The sequence below is a fragment of the Schistocerca gregaria genome, chromosome 2 (genome assembly GCF_023897955.1).
Source record: "Schistocerca gregaria isolate iqSchGreg1 chromosome 2, iqSchGreg1.2, whole genome shotgun sequence".
Lineage (NCBI taxonomy): Eukaryota > Metazoa > Arthropoda > Insecta > Orthoptera > Acrididae > Schistocerca > Schistocerca gregaria.
In genome coordinates this window covers 115,577,517-115,597,642 of record NC_064921.1, presented here as the reverse complement: position 1 = coordinate 115,597,642, position 20,126 = coordinate 115,577,517, and the positions used below count along the sequence as shown (strand labels likewise).

General features: G+C 41.7%; 1 protein-coding gene across 1 annotated transcript in view; it reads left to right on the top strand.

The window, feature by feature from the left end:
- The first annotated feature begins 785 nt into the window (after nucleotides 1-785).
- Nucleotides 786-20,126, top strand: part of LOC126335667 (elastin-like) — a 98,663-nt gene continuing 79,322 nt past the window's right edge. Inside the window, exons 1-2 of the mRNA XM_049999123.1 lie at nucleotides 786-846; nucleotides 7,346-8,033. Of these exons, the coding sequence (XP_049855080.1) occupies nucleotides 835-846; nucleotides 7,346-8,033 (700 nt within the window). The 5' untranslated portion in view covers nucleotides 786-834. The remainder of the gene's footprint in view (nucleotides 847-7,345; nucleotides 8,034-20,126) is intronic.

Sequence of the window (20,126 nt, the reverse complement as noted above, 5' to 3'; positions counted from 1 at the left end):
TTTACCCTAAAGATTTTGACCAACTGTTGTCTATAACAGTTATTTACTATTGCAGTGATGTAACTGACACGTGCTTTACATATACAAAATGTGCTTCTTTTATTTACATGATTATTGTCGCCAGTTACTGCGATGACATAGCATTTCTGCTACTATTGTTCGTAAAAATACTGAACATATCTCTCGTTTTCTGACAACCAGTCCTCAGACAAGTATCCTCTTCTACTTGTTCCTGGGGTGAAACCTCTTTTATTTCTGTTACCATTCACAAGAATAATTTTCAATTTTGGTCATTTGGTGTGCGGAGTGTGTAATCGCTACTCTTTGCATTGCAGAAATCATGCACCACAGTGACAGCTGCACAAACGCTAATGTGATGCCTCGTATAATGCAGTTCCAGACTGGAACCAAGGCAAACATTACGCTACTACGCACGTGCATGGATTGATTTCTATCTGGTTTTACTCCCTACATCGTAAGCGTCCGATCTACAAGTTTTGCTGTACCAGCACGTACTTCCGCAGAATTTTAACTTTCTTTTAAACCAATTTTCATTTTTCCCCGTTATGAACCGAAATTCTTTCAGAATTACCCCGGGTTTCAGCGTCATCTTTGACAGCTTTCGGTCGAAAGCTGATTAAATTACATAATAGTCCACGGTATTTCACTAACGCTTTCGTGAAACTGCAATCTAGCTCTACGCTCCGGAGAGTACGCCACTGGCGTGTAATTAGACCGGAGGTGGAAGGAAAGGGTAGTGTATATAAGCTCTAGAGACACGCTCAGGCAGCATCAGTCATTGCCTGCAACGCATCCACCATCATCAGCAGCGCAATGAGGATCCTGGTAAGAATGCGCCTCTTGTTCACGCTTCTTTCGTTCCTCAAAACGCCCTGATTAGTGTGAGCATCTTCAGCCTTCTCTTCTCATGTTGTTTATAATGAACTTCATACCAACTGCATTCACATCGTGATTAGCACAAAATAACTGTTGTATATCTTCATGGATTAACAAATGAATACATGAAGGAAATACGAACCAGTAACTGAACCTGATGTCCTCAGCAGTATTCTCTCTGACACCAAGATATACACTCTAGACGAAAGTTACTTTAACAGAGAGCAGAAACAGCAAACAATTTTTGGACTTCCAGCTGACTGAGAGATTATATGGAAATACCTCTTTTATCACATACTAGTTAAGTACATATATAAGAAAAAATACTTGTAAATCAGGGTCATCGAAAATGACATGTGTAAACAATTTCTTTTAATCGTAATGCATTGCTATCTGGACTGAGGGTACGTGTTCGTGGAATTCAGTTACTGAAAGACAAGCTGATATTTTGTTAGTCTTTACGTTATTTCTTAAACATATTTATTCCTCCGGTAAGGATTTCACTTCTAGAAAAGCGTCAACATCGAAACTTTATTACACAAACTCAGGCAGACCCAATGCTGCGCCCCTGAAAATAGAAGTTTAGATATTAAATTGGAATTAAATAATATGCATAGGTTACTTTTTCATCTTAAAAGAGCCCAAACTGCGCTGATAGACTGGTTGGATTACATAACTGTTAGCAGACCAATGTAATATCCCAGACAGAGATCAAAGCCGGCAGTAATACCTTCTGGTGTGAATGTGCAAACTCCAAGAGGTCCAACACCGCGATTGATCTCGTACAATGAGGTATTCCTTGTTGATGATGTCCACAAAAGCAAACAAACTGCAAAAAACTTACTTTTTCTGAGATCAGTTTTAATAACCATTCATTACCATTCATGGATAACTCTGTTAGCTTCTTCTTTAATGTGTTCTTGTCAGGTCTGCAATATTAGACGGGTTGTGCAGTAATTGTGTTCCGTTATGCGCAGGTTTCTGACCGAAGTAGTGAAACATGTAAGTTTTTATCTCCTCATAAGTAATCCTCTAGTCATCACACAACTGCTTGGTAGATTGAATTGAAGAATTAGTTAATAATAAATTTACTCGTCGGTCTATCGGAAAGCAGGACTCTTCTAGCTATTGTAGTTAGTGAACAGTAATCCTCTAATAGAAAATTGTTCAAGTTAACAAAGGCATATGAGTATGTGCACTAAGTTTCTTTGGGAGAAATAACACATTAAATGTCTCTTAGCGGACACTGAACTGGACACTGGGTTTATGTAATGAACTAATGGTTCCCATTTGAGACTCACATTTTTAATAGTCTTCTAACTGGTTTGAGGTATCCCGCCACGTATTCCTGTCCTGTGCCAACCTCTTCATCACAGAATAGCAACTGCATCCTATGCCTTCATTTACTTGAATTTTTTTGGTCGTACTCAAATCTCTGTTTTCTTATGCAGGTTTAACCCTCTACAGGTCTCTCTAGTACCTTTCAAGTTCTTCTCTGATATCTTAGCGCATGTCCTATCATCCTGTCCCTTCTTCTTGTCAATGTTGCCGGCCAGGGTGGCCGAGCGGTTCTAGGCGCTACAGTCTGGAACCGCGCTAATGCTAAGGTCGCAGGTTAGAATCCTGCGTCGGGCATGGATGTCTGTGATGTTATATTTAAGTAGTTATATGTTCTAGGGGACTGATGACCTTAGAAGTTAAGTCCCATAGTGCTCAGAGCCATTTGAACCATTTGTCAATGTTTCTCAAATGCTTCTTTCTTCGCCGATTCAGAGGAGAAAATCAATATTCCTTGCCTTATCAGTCAACCTAAATTTCAACAACCTTCCATAACACCACATATTATACCCTTAGATTCACTTTTTTCCTATTTTTCTTCAGCCGATGGTCCTCTGCCATAAAATATTGTGCTCTAAATGTAGATGGCAGCCCAGTTCTAAGCAAAGAAGGGAAGGCAGAAAGGTGGAAGGAGTATATAGAAGCTTTATACAAGGGCGATGTACTTGAGGACAATATTATGGAAATAGAAGAGGATGTAGATGAAGACGAAATGGGAGATACGATACTGCGTGAAGAGTTTGACAGAGCACTGAAAGACCTGAGTCGAAACAAGGCCCCCGGAGTAGACAACATTCCATTAGAACTACTGACGGCCTTGGGAGAGCCAGTCATGACAAAACTCTACCAGCTGGTGAGCAAGATGTATGAGACAGGCGAAATACCCTCAGACTTCAAGAAGAATATAATAATTCCAATCCCAAAGAAAGCAGGTGCTGACAGTTGTGAAAATTACCGAACTGTCAGTTTAATAAGCCACGGCTGCAAAATACTAACGCGAATTCTTTACAGACGAATGGAAAAACTGGTAGATGCAGACCTCGGGGAGGATCAGTTTGGATTCCGTCGAAATGTTGGAACACGTGAGGCAATACTGACCTTACGACTTATCTTAGAAGAAAGATTAAGAAAAGGCAAACCTACGTTTCTAGCATTTGTAGACTTAAAGAAAGCTTTTGACAATGTTGACTGGAATACTCTTTTTCAAATTCTAAAGGTGGCAGGGGTAAAATACAGGGAGCGAAAGGCTATTTACAATTTGTACAGAAACCAGGTGGCAGTCATAAAAGTCGAGGGGCATGAAAGGGAAGCAGTGGTGGGGAAAGGAGTGAGACAGGGTTGTAGCCTCTCCCCGATGTTATTCAATCTGTATATTGAGCAAGCAGTAAAGGAAACAAAAGAAAAATTTGGAGTAGGTATTAAAGTCCATGGAGACGAAGTAAAAACTTTGAGGTTCGCCGATGACATTGTAATTCTGTCAGAGACGGCAAAGGACTTGGAAGAGCAGTTGAACGGAATGGACAGTGTCTTGAAAGGAGGATATAAGATGAACATTAACAAAAGCAAAACGAGGATAATGGAATGTAGTCAAATTAAATCGGGTGATGCTGAGGGAATTAGATTAGGAAATGAGACACTTAAAGTAGTAAAGGAGTTTTGCTATTTAGGAAGTAAAATAACTGATGATGTTCGAAGTAGAGAGGATATAAAATGTAGACTGGCAATGGCAAGGAAAGCGTTTCTCAAGAAGAGAAATTTGTTAACATCGAATATAGATTTATCTATCAGGAAGTCGTTTCTGAAAGTATTTGTTTGGAGTGTAGCCATGTATGGAAGTGAAACATGGACGATAATTAGTTTGGACAAGAAGAGAATAGAAGCTTTCGAAATGTGGTGCTACAGAAGAATACTGAAGATAAGGTGGATAGATCACGTAACTAATGAGGAGGTATTGAATAGGATTGGGGAGAAGAGAAGTTTGTGGCACAACTTGACTAGAAGAAGGGATCGGTTGGTAGGACATGTTTTGAGGCATCAAGGGATCACAAATTTAGCATTGGAGGGCAGCGTGGAGGGTAAAAATCGTAGAGGGAGACCGAGAGATGAGTACACTAAGCAGATTCAGAAGGATGTAGGTTGCAGTAGGTACTGGGAGATGAAGCAGCTTGCACAGGATAGAGTAGCATGGAGAGCTGCATCAAACCAGTCTCAGGACTGATGACAACAACAACAACAAATGTAGATTATCAGAAATTTCTTTCTGAAATGTCTGCCACTAACAGACCTCTCTTGGAAAAAATGCCTCTTTGCCTCTCCTAATCTACCTTTTATGTCCTCCTTACTTTCCCCATTTTGTGTTAGTTTTCTCCAGTTTAGCTGAATTCCTTTACTTCGCCTACATCGTAGTCACTAATTGTAATGTTAAGTTTATCGCTAATTTCATCTATGCTACTGTTCATTACTTTCGTCTTTCTTCGATTTACTGCCAGTCCGTATTCTGTGCTGATTAAGTTGTTCATTCGTTTCAACAGGTCCTGGGATTTATCACATTCACTGAGAATAGCGAATGCTAACGTATATATCTCTTCACCCAGAATTTTATTCCCACTTCTGAAACATTCTTTTATTTCCGTTATTATTGGATCCACATGTAGACAGGCCATAAGAGACCAGAAGTTGGGAAGGAAAACATAGGTACAAAGAAGGTAGCTGCGAAGAAACGATGGGTAACAGAAGAAATACTTCAGTTGATTGATGAAAGGAGGAAGTACAGACATGTTCCGGGGAAATCAGGAATACAGAAATACAAGTGGCTGAGGAATGAAATAAATTGGAAATGCAGAGAAGCTAAGACGAAATGGCTGCAGGAAAAATATGAAGACATCGAAAAAGATATGATTGTCGGAAGGACAGACTCAGCATACAGGAAAGTCAAAACAACCTTTGGTGACATTAAAAGCAACGGTGGTATCATTAAGAGTGTAACGGGATTTCCACTGTTAAATGCAGAGGAGAGAGCAGAAAGAATACATTGAAAGCCTCTATGAGGGTGAAGATTTGTCTGATGTGATAGAAGAAGAAACAGGAGTCGATTTAGAAGAGATTGGGGATCCAGTATTAGAATCGGAATTTAAAAGAGCTTTGGAGGACTTACGGTCAAATAAGGCAGAAGGGATAGATAATATTCCATCAGAATTTCGAAAATCATTAGGGGAAGTGCCAACAAAACGACTATTCACGTTGGTGTGTAGAATATATGAGTCTGGGGCCATACCATCTGACTTTCGGAAAAGCATTATCCACACAATTCCGAAGACGGCAAGAGCTGACAAGTGCGAGAATTATCGCACAATCAGCTTACCAGCTCATGCATCGCAGCTGCTCACAAGAATAATATACAGAAGAATGGAAAAGAAAATTGAGAATGCGCTAGGTGACGATCAGTTTGTCTTTAGGAAAAATAAAGGCACGAGAGAGGCAATTCTGACGTTACGGATAATAATGGAAGCAAGGCTAAAGAAAAATCAAGACATGTTCATAGGATTTGTCGACCTGGAAAAAGCGTTCGACAATATAAAATGGTGCAAGCTGTTCAAGATTCTGAAAAAAGTAGGGGTAAGCTATAAGGACAGACGGGACATATACAATATGTACAACAACAAAGAGGGAATAATAAAGAGTGGACCATCAAGAACGAAGTGCTCGTATTAAGAAGGGTGTAAGACAAGGCTGTAGCCTTTCGCCCCTACTCTTCAATCTGTACATCGAGTAAGCAATGAAGGAAATAAAAGTAAGGTTCAGGAGTGGAATTAGAATACAAGGTAAAAGGATATCAATAATACGATTCGCTGATGACATTGCTATCCTGAGTGAAAGTGAAGAAGAATTAAATGATCTGCTGAACGGAATGAACAGTCTAATGAGTACACAGTATGGTTTGAGAGTAAATCGGAGAAAGACGAAGGTAATGAGAAGTAGTAGAAATGAGAACAGCGAGAAACTTAACATCAGGATTGATGGTCACGAAGTCAATGAAGTTAAGGAATTCTGCTACCTAGGCAGTAAAGTAACCAATGACGGACGGAACAAGGAGGACATCAAAAGCAGACTCACTACGGCAAAAAAGGCATTTCTGGCCAAGAAAAGTCTACTGATATCAAATGCCGGCCTTAATTTGAGGAAGAAATTTCTGAGGATGTACGTCTGGAGTACAGCATTGTATGGTAGTGAAACATGGACTGTGGGAAAACCGGAACAGAAGAGAATCGAAGCATTTGAGATGTGGAGCTACAGACGAATGTTGGAAATTAGATGGACTGATAAGGTAATGAATGAGGAGGTTCTACGCAGAATCGGAGAGGAAAGGAATATGTGGAAAACACTGATAAGGAGAAGGGACAGGATGATAAGACATCTGCTAAGACATGAGGGAATGACTTCCATTGTACTAGAGGGAGCTGTAGAGGGCAAAAACTGTAGGTGAAGACAGATATAGGGATACGTCAAGTAAATAATTAAGGACGTAGGTTGCAAGTGCTACTCTGAGATGAAGAGGTTAGCACAGGAAAGGAATACGTAGCGGGCCGCATCAAACCAGTCAGTAGACTGATGACCAAAAAAAAAAAAAGATTCTATATCTGTCTTACACTCTATTAATCCGGGAATTTCGCTCTTTTTCTTCCAGCAATACTATTCTCTCTTATCCCACCTTTACTTATAGTTCACCGCACATTTAAAAATTTCGAACAGCATGCACAATACTGCATTGTCGAACCCTTCCTCTAAGTTGTCAAATCAGATGGATGTATTTTTCGTAACTTTTGCGTCTATTATCAAGCACAAAGTCAGAAATGCCTCTCTGGATACCGCTTTCTTACCAAAAGTTACACTGATCTAAAAGATCCTCGGTATTCTTTTTCTGCTTTCTTAAATCTTGTTCTCCATATTCAGAGTGCATGAAATTTTCGGTGTTTCTTATATCCTGAAAGGCTGGCATAATATTTATAAACTGTTAACGTCTGCACCGTGAGCAGTCTTCTGTGAGACGTGCTGTCAATCGTAACCTTACAGCAAACACGGTACACATTCCATACCAAGAAAACTTTTTCAGGTCTGTGTGTTGCTGTTCGGACTGGCTCTGGCCGAGGAGAAGCAAGTGGAAAAGCGTGGGCTGATTGGCTCCCTGGGTAGCTATGGCGGCGGTGGGTACGGATCGACTATCGACCACGGCATCGGCGCCAGCAGCTACAGCAGCGGCGGGATCAGTGGTGGATACGGGGGTGGCTACGCTGGTGGTTATGGAGGCGGCTTTGGAGGCGGCTATGGAGGTGGCTATGGAGGCGGCATCGCCTCTGGTGTCGGAGGCGCTCGAGTCACCAACATCGCCATCACCAAGCAGGTCCCCGTCCCGTACCCAGTACCAGTGCAGCGTACTGTCCCAGTACCAGTCAGGGTTCCTGTCACGGTGCCAGTCAACAGGCCGGTACCGGTGCCCGTCCCACAGCCGTACCCTGTCCCCGTGCAGAGGCCAGTCCCAGTACCCGTGAGTGTCCCTAGCCCAGTCCCCGTACCAGTACCACAGCCCGTCGTCGTCCACCAGCCGGTACCTGTCGTCGTGGGAGGCGGAGCTGGTGTCGGCGGAGGTCTCGGAGGCGGCTACGGCGGCGGCATTGGAGGAGGCTACGGTGGAGGCTACGGAGGAGCCATCGGCAGTGCCATCGGCGGTGGCTACGGTGGTGGCTATGGCGGTGGCTACGCTGGGGGTATTTCTGGAGGCTACGGAGGCTACGGGAAATACAGCCACTAACATCAGCAGCTGACACCAACATCTCAAACAACACACAGTGTCATTCACAAATCATTGCATACTTTTTGTAACTACAAAAATAATAAAATATGCAGTTAAGAAATTCGTTGAGATTTACTCCATCTTTTGTTCACAACCAACCTTGTTTATGATCGAATTTTCTGCTATATTCCGTTCTACCCTTTAATGGTACTCATCACTATTTTACAACATATATTCGACAAAGCAACTCAAACCTCTGTGATTTTTGTCATGTACTTCACATGTTCTCAACCTATATAACTTCAGTGACAATTTTGTGCCTAAAGCCATGCAGATCGCCCCTATTCCTTCGTAATTTACTGAATGGAAAAACCACTGAAATATAGAGAACAAATGGCTTTGAGCACTATGGGACTTAACTTCTGAGGTCAGCAGTCCCCTAGAACTCAGAACTACTTAAAAAGTCAGGCGGGAGATTTCTATGAAGAGGGTCTTCAAAAACTGGTACGACGTTTTGGTAAGTGCCTCAATATTGGCGGAAATTATGTAGAAAAGTAGATTAAACAGTACATACTTAAAAAACACTTCTCGTATAATATACAATAAATTGATCCATAATTAGAGAACGTAAAGTTGAATGTAAAAGATGTGGAGAAGCCCCGCAGCTACAGAAACAGCCTGGCGGAGTGGAAAAGGTGTATTTGGCGCGCAAGTGACAACTCGTCCTTTGTGATGGGTAAGGAGTATGGGCTGAGTAATATTGTGGTTAACATCTAACAGTAGCAGATCATTGTGATTCATATTCTTGGAGTTTTGAGGTCAAAGGTGCGTAAGAGCAGTATTTACGGGCTTCGGATGCATTTGGTGATACTATTATAATGGCATTACTATTGGGACTGTAACAATATAATACCAACGCCTAGAAGATCTGTAACAGGGCTAGGCCAACAGTACTACAAAGAGTGTATCGCCGCCATGTTAACAGCCGTTGCAAATTACGCCACCAGTGCCACCAGCCTTCCACTAAATTGTTTATATTTGGCACTCTGTAAATGGACCAGGTGTTTGTGAAATTTGCACATGTGATTATCCCAAATCACAGGAATCCTATCTTAGTGAATTTCATTTCGAGTGTTCTAATATATTATGGAAAGACTTATTCAGCAGCTGTAAAAATAGTGGTGATTGATTTCTAATGTTGGTGGTTATAGAGTTTAAAGGTCAGCTTTATATTTTGAGAAAAAGTCCACTTCCAGTGCATTTCTAAATCAATCTGCAGTCATTTTCTTAAATTGTTTGCCTCACTTGAAAATCTGCCTGAAGATAGTAAAGTTGTTAGTTAAGAGAACAATAATATTGATTTGCAGTGAAAATGATTATTAATTATTGCATTTCTGCACTTTGGTCAGAATAATAAAGTTTTATTAGTGTTCCTTTCATGAGGAAGTGTTAGAATTTGAATTTAAGGTTGCGTTGCACTTGCGCAGCCAACTATATTTTGTTTAGGTTAAAAGACTGTTAATCAAAGCACATTTGTTATTTAAACAGTTATAGTTTGTTGTGCTTTACTTAATTAATAATTAATGATGAGAATACTTGCCATTTCTCATACATACCCTTGTAGTTTTGTTAATGAGCCTGGTTCTTCAAACCAAGAAAGATTAAGGGCCCTCATGTGCTAGGCTAGTTAATTAATGAAACAAAGCAAAGGTTCCTTCAGATTTGCATTCTGTTTAATTGCTTCAAACTGAGCTTAAGAAAAAAATATTCTCTGTGTGAGCTATTCTATTGCAAGGTGGTTAATGCACAGTCATAGAGACCCAGTACTAAGCAGTGATCTTATAGAGTATGATCATTAATAGCCCTACTGATTTAAGTCAGAATAATTTTGTGCTCTTGCCTGTTTATTATTGCTATTAACCTCATGTGTGTTGCTGACAGCTTCTGTAAACTACTTGCTATCTCATTGGACATTTGTTTGTCTGACTTCCAAGTTAGTAGTACATTTATCTGCGAGGTTAGGTTACTGTGCTGTAGTGTGAACAGATATAAATAAAGAGTTTTGTGTGTGTGTGTGTGTGTGTGTGTGTAAAGGAATGTTAGGTTAGCCTTAACATTACCTTATGCTTTATTTTATTTATTGCCACAAGAATGATTACTTAGACTGGCGACCAACATTAATACGTAATACCACAACTCGCTTTCGGGCTCTAAGAACGTCTGTTCCTGACCCACCTGTTTACTGTTGGTTATACTCTACTGGAGAGTTTCGGAAACGAATTCCAGCCTGATTGTTCTGTTCGCATTAGTTTCTATCACGGTCACAACCATAATAAAAATTCCTTGTCGTGGTTTAACGTTAGTATCTATTGCTCTTTAAGGAGGTCGGTGTTACCCTTACATTCCTACTTACGTATTAAGTGCAATATTGGTATGTTTCATTTGTAGCACAATGATGTGCACACGCAGACGCCTTAATGACTACCCTTATCGAGTCGCAGGTGTTTGGAGGTAAGTGCTTTCTGCTGCACATTTCAAGGGAACTGATGTTATCGATAAACCACGACTTATCCACCATCCTGGAAAGTTTTTATGTAGGAAGTCACGCACTGTGACAGCGCAGTAAGGAACTCTCTATTTTTCTACAACCACATGCCTTCTACGATTCCACTTTACGTTTGTAACACCTTTACACAATCTGTACCATTCACAGACATTTCCAAAAAGTACGGTCCAAGCACATATTGTGATGTCATCGCTGTCCATATCACTTCATGAAGCGGATTCTTTAATAAATTGTCTGTCTAATGAGGATCCTCTTTGATCCAAATGACAATATTTCTATCACGTGAACTGCTATAAGTAGCATATTGACACGAAAGTACAATATTGGCCCAGTTTATCGCATTTGGAAACTGAATTAACAAAGCACGACATTCTAAAACGCGCGCATTCCTGTCTGTAATCGATAACTCGTTTACGAACATCGATCGAAAATTCTGACCATAAGGTCTTTTGTCATGTGATTTCACAGGTTGTTCTCGTCTACATGTCAATTTCAAAAGAGATTGTTCACTTGTAGCTGAGACTCCACTGAATTTTCTTCTCGTCTTCTTACTCTTCCACTCCGCACACTGTCAAAAGCAAAAGCATGTATTTCCGAATCCAGCTTTGTGGCTTTTTGTAGTTAAGCATTACTAAACTTTTCCAGGGTGCTCCCCTAACCTGTCTCATTGTGTACCCATTGTGTTCAAAGTGGTTCAGATGGCTCTGAGCACTATGGGACTTAACATCGGAGGTCATCAGTCCCCTTGATCTTAGAACTACTTAAACCTAACTAACCTAAGGAAATCATACACATCTATGCTCGAGGCAGGATTCGAACCTGAGACCGTAGCGGTCGTGTGGTTCCCGACTGAAGCACCTAGAACCGCTCGGCCACTCCGGCCGGCCCCATTGTGTTGTCGTTGGTGCACACACATGTGTCACTAAATGCTTGCGCTTCTCAGTAGTGTAACTAGGTCCATACACATCTGACAAAGTTACAAACTAAAAGCTGAATGCGACTATGGCTGCGAAAACATGTAAACCTGAATTCCTACAATTGATTCCACCGACTGTTAAGGAGTAACATAGCTACCAATCTCCAAATAACATTTGATGCTAAAAGGGGTCACATGGTACTTGGACTTCTATCTCACCATGAACGTCCGTTGTGAAACGTGTAAGCGTAGGCGCTGAAGACCTTGCTGTCGTGCGCCCAAAACCCCTCTACTACTACTACTACTACTACTACTATAAGCGTAACAATACCTGCACAAATGTTAAAATCGAAGAAGGAATGATGATAAGCAACAGTTTTTATCAAAACTGTCAGACGTCATAATCAAAGTCCATTAAACTGGTAAACCCGCCTTATCTAAACTAACTTCCATCGAGAAACGGAAGACAAGTGTTGATAAAGTTACGTAGCTGAGTGCCGTATCTAACCATTAAGATTACATACTAGTTTTTCCCTCGAGAAGATTACTTAAGTGAGTAGATGATAGCCCTTCTGAATGTATGTTGAGTGAAGTCTTGCTGAACAGAGGTGGTAGCGCCATTTGTGTGCCATTACTTACAAGGATCTACAGGTCCTTTTTACTACGTGACCTCGCCCATGGGTATTAGCTCTTAAACATTTCTTTCTACTTTTAAGTTTACTGAAGTTTGTTTTTTTGGTATTGTTAACAGGGGGCTGCTTAATCAAATTAATTGTTATGTTTGGTCATTACTTTTAAACCATTAACTTGTTGGTCACCTTTCTATTACTTATGTAGTCATTGTAACATCTGGATTCTGTTCTGAGTCTGGGGCGGGGTTTGTAATTTGTATTCCTGTGTCGGGCCTTGAAAATTTACTTATTTTGAAGCTGGGTCTTGCATGCATTGTATGTTTGTTTCTTTGCCCTCTGCTTCACGAGTTGTTAGTGGCCTTCAGCCCCGGCGTGTGTGGCCGTGCGGTTTGAGGCGTCTTGTCACCGCCTGCGATGCCCCTCTCGCTGGAGGTACGAGTGGGTGTGTGTGTTGTTATTACAAGGGAACCTCCCTATTGCACCCCCGTCAGGTTTAGTTATAAGTTGGCACAGTGAATAGGCCTTGAAAAACTGAATACAGATAAATCGAGAAAACAGGAAGAAGTTGTGTGGAACTTTGAAAAAAGTAAGCAAAATATACAAACTGAGTATTCCATGCGTAACATAGGTAACATCAAGGATAGTGTCAGCTCAATAGCGCCGTGGTCCCGTGGTTAGCGTGAGCAACTGCAGAACGAGAGGTCCTTTGTTCAAATCTTCCTTCGAGTGAAAAGTTTACTTTCTTTATTTTCACAAAGTTATGATCTGTCCGATTTAGGTTTTCTTGTGGATGTGATAATCACTCCCAAACAGTGATGAAAGCGTAAGAGTTTGTCACATAAACTGCAACAGATGAATGCAACAGTTTCACAGTCGCACAGTTTTCCCTGTGCCTTGTCAAAACATATGTTTTTAACGTTTTCAAATTTTTCCGTGTATAGACCGTCAAATCCTGCATATGTCCAAGCAAATCTGAACATGTCCTGGAATTTTAGAGAGCGAAGTTGATTATGTGTGAGTGCCTGAACATTGATAATTGTCTGAAAATAAAAAAAATAACTTTTCACTCTAAGAAAGATTTGAACCAAGGACCTCTCGATCTGCAGCTGCTCACGTTAACCACGGGACCGCGATGTTATTGAGCTGACACTGTCATTGATGTTGCATATCTTACCCATGGACTTCTCAGTTTGTATATTTTGCTTATTTTTTTCATAGTTCCACACAACTTCTTCCTGTTTTCTCGATTGATCTGCGTTCAGTTTTTCAAGGCATATCCACTGTGCCAACTTATAACTCAATCTGAGGAGGGGGTGCGATTGGGAGGTTCCCTTGTTAGCATAAGTTAAAGTTAGTTGAAGTAGTGTGTAAGTCTACGGAGCGATGACCTAAGCAGTTTGGTCCCTTAGGAATTCACAAACATTTGGCCCCGGCGTGTTATCCGCCGATTCATCGGAAGTAGCTAGCTCACGTCGGCTGTGTACGTATGAGCGTCATTGTTTTCAGCCTCCTGTTTTGAGGCAGCCACTGAGACGGCGCGGCCTCCTGGCTTTCTACAGCGTCTCTCTGTAATTTCTTAATCTTTATTATGGCATTTGGGCTTAAGTTTAAGCTTGAATCAAAGTGTCCGCTTCCCTAAGTCAGCCTAATCGTCTTGCCTCCGCCAACCCGGCCTTGTCTCGTTATGCTGCCTTGAAGTTTGCTTTATCTGAAGATTTTTCAATCGTGAACTGTGAATTGCTCTAAATTTTAAAGTCGTGGTTCTCTGTCTGTTCCAAAATTGTGAGTGCTCAAAGGGCGCTCCAAATCTCTTATCGTAATCCTGGACCTGTAAATTTTAAAATATTACGAAATGCTGAACTTGTAAAATTGTGAATATTGTTACCGTCCTGTTTGAAATGTCGCTAATTTCAAAGAGCTCCAAAAGTTTTGTGAAATGCCGAAGCTTTACATTTTAAAAAGAAAAGGGGTTATCCTTCGGCTATTAAATTGCTAACGCCAAAAGCGTCCACAAGCTATTTTAATCGTAATCCTGAGCTCGTAAAATTTTTCGAAATGGTCGCCTTCGCTTGTTTGAAGTTCACTAACTAATGAGCCGTTATCGAATTGTTGTGGTAATGCTCTTTCTGTAATATAGAGAAGTCACATTTGCTTGGATGAAATTTTACGAGTGCCTGGAGGGCTCTCGATAATGATGATGTTGATTATGATGTTTGGTTTGTGGTGAGCTCAACTGCGTGGATATCAGCGCCCGTAGAAATTCCCAACCTTTGCTCAGTCTCATCTCGCCACTTTTATGAATGATGATGATATGATCAGGACAACACAAACATCCAGTCATCTCGGGGCAGGGTAAAATCCCTGACTCCGCTGGGAATCGAACCCGGTACCTCGTGCTCGGGAATCAAGAACGCGTTTGCGAGACCACAAGCTCCGGACAGGGCTCTCGAGTTGCATTTTTTTTTAATGTTGAATTTGTTACTCTTAATTAAGCATTAAATTTCATCAAAAGGAAAAATAATTATTTATTGTGTGTTTGGTATTTTTTGGTTTGTCGCACTGAAATCAAACAGTTGTTCTTGATATATATGTTATTTATGTTTTATGTATATCTTGTTAAATAAATGATTACATACTATCGTGACGCAATAAAAGACTTTCAATAAAGTCAGCCTGAACATTCTCCCCGCCTGTTATATTATTGTATTCTGGGGCGTCCACTAAGATCTCAATGTTATGGAGCATGGTTGTCCTTAGAAGTCACATGTAGCTGTTTAACTCTTATACTGGCACTAATATATTACGTTTGTTTCAGATCTGGGCCGGCATGATGGACAACAAGACCTCTGGCGTGAGCAATTTCAGTTTGAGCTCTGAGTGAGGCATCAAGAGAACGTCGAGGGGTTCCCTGGACTTGTGGCTCGATTACTTGCTGTCTGGTCTCGTCCGGTCGACTTTACTGTGGCCACCATTGGCAAGGTATATGTCGTAATTTTTAATTGTTTTTCTGCCTTACAGGACCTAGACCGAAATCTTAGTTTATTTAGGGACCATATACGCACCCAAAAACAATTATTAAGAATACGAACTCAACTTTGACACTGGAATAATCGTTGGCTGATTTGTGGGGCCTCCAGCTTATAAGGCAGTTGATGAGTTACAGGTTGAGATTGAGAAATTGTTAATTTAAACTAGTACCTTAGAGTTGGAAGAGGATGTCCTTGATGATCAGGTGGCGGTTTCGGCTCCGACCGATTGAGATCAGGGAACTCGATCTGGGCATTTTGGTTCAAAATGGCTCTGAGCACTATGGGACTTAACTTCTGAGGTCATCAGTCCCCTAGAACTTAGAACTACTTAAACCTAACTAACCTAAATACATCACACACATTCATGCCCGAGCCAGGATTCGAACCTGCGACCGTAGATAGGGCATCTTTTGGAAACCGAAGTTAGTTCAGGCGGATCGTGTACTCTGGCAATGTTTCCCTTACGAACGTCATGTCGACGCTGTTCATCTGTCTTATACCATTATCCTTGTTTATTGTCACCGATAGCCCCCGGATCCATAAGGGATCTTCTGACCGAGGTCCTCCAAAGTCGGCGTATTCGAACTGATTTGAGACGGCGTATTAACGAAGTGCGGCTGTCACCGCGCGTCGACAGTGAATTAGAATCGACACATTATTGCCACTTTCAGGCACCGTATGAGCCCATATAGTGCGTGAAACTTCCTGGCAGATTAAAATTGTGTACCGGACCGAGACTCGAACTCGGGACCTTTGCCTTTCGCCGGCAAGTGCTCAACCAACTGAGCTACCCAAGCACGACTCACGCCCCGTCCTCACAGCTTTACTTCCGCCAGTACCTCGTATCCTACCTTCCAAACTTAACAGAAGCTCTCCTGCGAACCATGAAGGACTAGCACTCCTGAAAGAAAGGATTTTGCGGCGACATGCCTTAGCCACTGCCTAGGGGATGTTGACAGAATGAGTGCGTGTTTGGGCCGCAGTTGCCGCCTTGTACATGAGTATCGGATAACAGGTGGTCGTTCCTACCATTTCAGAAGGGGTTATGCCCGAAGACTGAAAGCACATCATTTTTGACAGTAACCTACCACCATTTCGCAACTAAACCAGTTATTCGGTTCTACGGAAGTCTTTAGGTTTGCTGATGAAAAGCGTGGTTCGTATCGAGCAGGACAAGCTTCAAGCCTTCCCGCGCTTAATGACATTCGTCCTTATTTATCTCCGGAACGCCTGTGGAGACGATAGTTTTAACGTTGATCCAATGATCATTTGGTGTGGGAACGTCCTGTCGAGCATCCATCAAGACCTAGTTGCTGACGTCATCAGGGAAAAGGGGACGCCGTTCGCGGAGACCTCCAGCCGGCTGTACCCTCATAATTGCTGCTAACCGTTCTCCACTCCCCTACATTTCTGCTGGTCGACGCCTTTTTGTGTTTTGTTAGATTTCAGTAGCGCCGTTTCACTGCTAATTACAAATGATTTTCAGAGTTCAGGAACATTTGCAAGTTCCCTCCTGCACGCTGTTCTTCTTATACGTGTCGTGCTTAAAATGGGCAAGAGATACCTGTGGTTGGAGAAATAAAGGGGAAACTGTCTATTTATGGGATTTTTGGACGATTGCCTTTTTTCTTGCAAGGAGTTTGTTTGTCACGCTAAGCATTTGGAGAGACTTTATATGGTAGACTGGTCTGACGCTCGACCCTGGTCCTGACAGCCTTTACTTTAAATTTTCTCCAGAAAAGATAGCGCTGTGTTCGTACCGTTCTGCCGGTGGTATAAATTCTCTCCAGCTGCGACCCAAAATTTGACGTCAGTCATTTGGGAGTCAGGGAGGAGCGAGAATAGTTAAGCGTTTTGCGTGAGTTTTCTGATGTCTTGACTGATAGAATCACCCAGTCCAAGTCCGTTGGTTGGTTGGTTGGTTTGGGGAAGAAGACCAGACAGCGTGGTCATCGGTCTCGTCGGATTAGGGAAGGATGGGGAAGGAAGTCGGCCGTGCCCTTTCAGAGGAACCATCCCGTCATTTGCCTGGAGTGATTTAGGGTAATCACGGAAAACCTAAATCAGGATGGCCGGACGCGGGATTGAACCGTCGTCCTCCCGAATGCGAGTCCAGTGTCTAACCACTGCGCCACCTCGCTCGGTCCAAGTCCGTCTTACTGATGATGTCTCGGTACAACAAGCGCCTAATCGTATCTCCCCACACAAGATGGCTGTCCTTTTGTAGAAGACAAATCATACGCTCGGCCAGAGAGCAATTGGACCATCCGCTTCCCCTTCGCCTCGCTGATCTTTTCTGCTCCTAAGCGTCGAGACAATAATTAGAGGCCATTTACTGATTTTCGTGCCCTTTATAAGAAAGTAATTTTAGAGTCAGTGCCACTTCCAGATCTCCATAACGCCTTTATATGTTTCCGGGACCCTCTTATTTCACCATGCTCTGTGTCAATCAGAAATATTATCAAATACTTCTTACTGAAGATTCCAAGGCAGCCACCGCCTTCTCTACTGATTGGAACCAATACAAATTCAACAGCTTTTGTTTTGTCCACGGGTGCTGCTTCCTGTCCCGGTTTATGGCTCACGTGTTGGGAAATTAAGGGTTTCGTTAGCCTATAGCTACTTAGGCGAAGTGGCCATTTATAATCGGTCGTTCAGCGGACATCTTGAACATCTTCGTCAGGTTTTAAGTAGACTGCCGAAGGATGGTCTGACCGTTAAACCATCGAGTGTCACTTTGAACAGGTGCCAAGTTTCGTTTGTGAGTCAGTTGGTGTCCGGTGACGGAATTAGAGTCTTCCGCTGCCTAAGGAACATTCCCCCTCCGGTAAACAAGAAGGGCATTCCTAGGTTTATTGGCATGGCAAATCACTTTCACAAGCTCGTGCCTAATTTTGCCCAAATCGCTGCCGCCGCCCCCCTTAACAATCTGCGTAGGAAGGGGCAAAATTTCGTGTGTGAAGAAAACTAGCAGGCCGCCTTTGATGCAGTTAAAACTGCCTTAACTAATTCGCCGGTCTTAGCTATCCCTCATTTTGATCAAAGATTTGTTGTCCAGACCGATGCCTCCAATGCTGGTGTTGCCACGGTATTGCTCCAGCAAGATACAGAAGCGTCCTTCGTTACATCTCTAGAAGATTGGCGGGAAACAACTTATACATCCACAAAACTTTTGCGTAGATTCGACGCCATGCCGATGTTCACAGCAACTGCAGTTACAAAACTACTTTACCGTAAGCCTGACTTAGCAAACTTTCAACCAGTGACTTACCAGTGTGCTTTATAGTCTCAGTCTCTTATACACAGGCTGCAGCCGTTCTCATATAGTCAGATTAAAACGTTTAAACCATAAAATGTGTTGTAAACAGTTATCATCACAAAATATTAAAACTTTTAAAACTATAAGCCATTTACGCTCAGTATACGATTTCTACAGTTGCCACAACAAGGTGTATTTTGCCGTTGTATTACAGCTGTCTCTTATTTTGTAGTGTCCCATATAGTGGTTCTAAATAATTTCTTTTCCACTTACAAATACTGTGTTATCCTGTATCATGAACTGAGTGGAATAATGACCCGTAGGGGATATTATTTCATGAGGTGATTTTCTGGTTCATAGTGAGTGATACAACAGTAAAAATTGGATTGGAAGTAGCTCATACAGCGCTGTTTCAGAGTGGCGTCACCCCCTATTCTAATAGGTCTTTACCATACCATTCTTACAAGGTACTCGTAGGCTATAGAATGTGAAGTAGCAAACAAAATTCTGCAGTTTTCCTCTAAACTCTAAACTTTCTCTAGATCAGTTTCTGGAAATGTTATTGTGTACAGAGTCACAAAATGTTAGTGGTGACTTATTTTCAGTGTTTTAATTTCATGTATCATATTGTAAACACTGTTATTCGATGATGTTTCGACAGTGGAGCCTATTGTCGTTTACCACTATGCACATTTCTGTTATTAAAATTTAGGAAGTATTCTGTAATTGGCGCACAGCGATCTACATTAAATGCTAAAATTCAAATAAAGCACCCTCGATCATGTTTTCATATTTTTTATTTGTTAGTAATTGGTTTCGGTGCTTGACTCAGACTATCTTCCGGATTTTCCCCGGTGCAACACACTAATAATACATATTCAGTACAGATGGATAAAAACAGAGCTACACGACGCCTAAAATATGTTTTTGCTGTTGTGGTGTTCAGTCCAACGACTGGTTTGAAGCAGTTCTCCATCCTACTCTATCCTGTGCTAGCCTCTTCATCTGCGAGTAACTACTGCAACCTACATCCCTCTTTATCTGCTTATTGTATTCACCCCTTGGTCTACCTCTACGATTTCTTACCCCCAACCCCCCACCCACCAACACGCTTCTCCCCTCTAGTAAATAGGTGATCCCTTGGGCCTCAAAACGTGTCCTACGAACCGGTTTCTTCTATTAGTCAAGTTGTTCCAAAAATTTATCTTCTCCCCAATTCTGTTCAGTACCTCCTACGAATCTTCAGTATTCTTCTATAGCATCACATTTCAGAAGCTTGTCTTCTCTTCTTGTCTAAACTGTTTATCATGCATGTTTCACTTCCATACATGGCTACACTCCACACAAGTACTTCCAGAAACGACTTTCCGTCACTTAAATCTACACCCTGTGTTAACAAATTTCTCTTCTTCAAAAACGCTTTCCTTGCCATTGCCAGCCTACAGTTTATATCCTCACTACTTCGACCATCAACCGTTATTTTGCTTCACATACAGCAAAAGTCATTTACTACTTTCACTGTCTCATTTCCTGATGTAATTCCCTATCACCTGATTTAATTCGTCAACATTTCAACACCTTTCCTCTGCCTTTGTTCATGTTCATCTTAGATATTCCTTTCAAGACATTGTCAATTCCGTTAAACTGCTCTTCCAAGTCCTTTGCTGTCTCTCACGGAACTATAAAGTCATCGGCAAACCT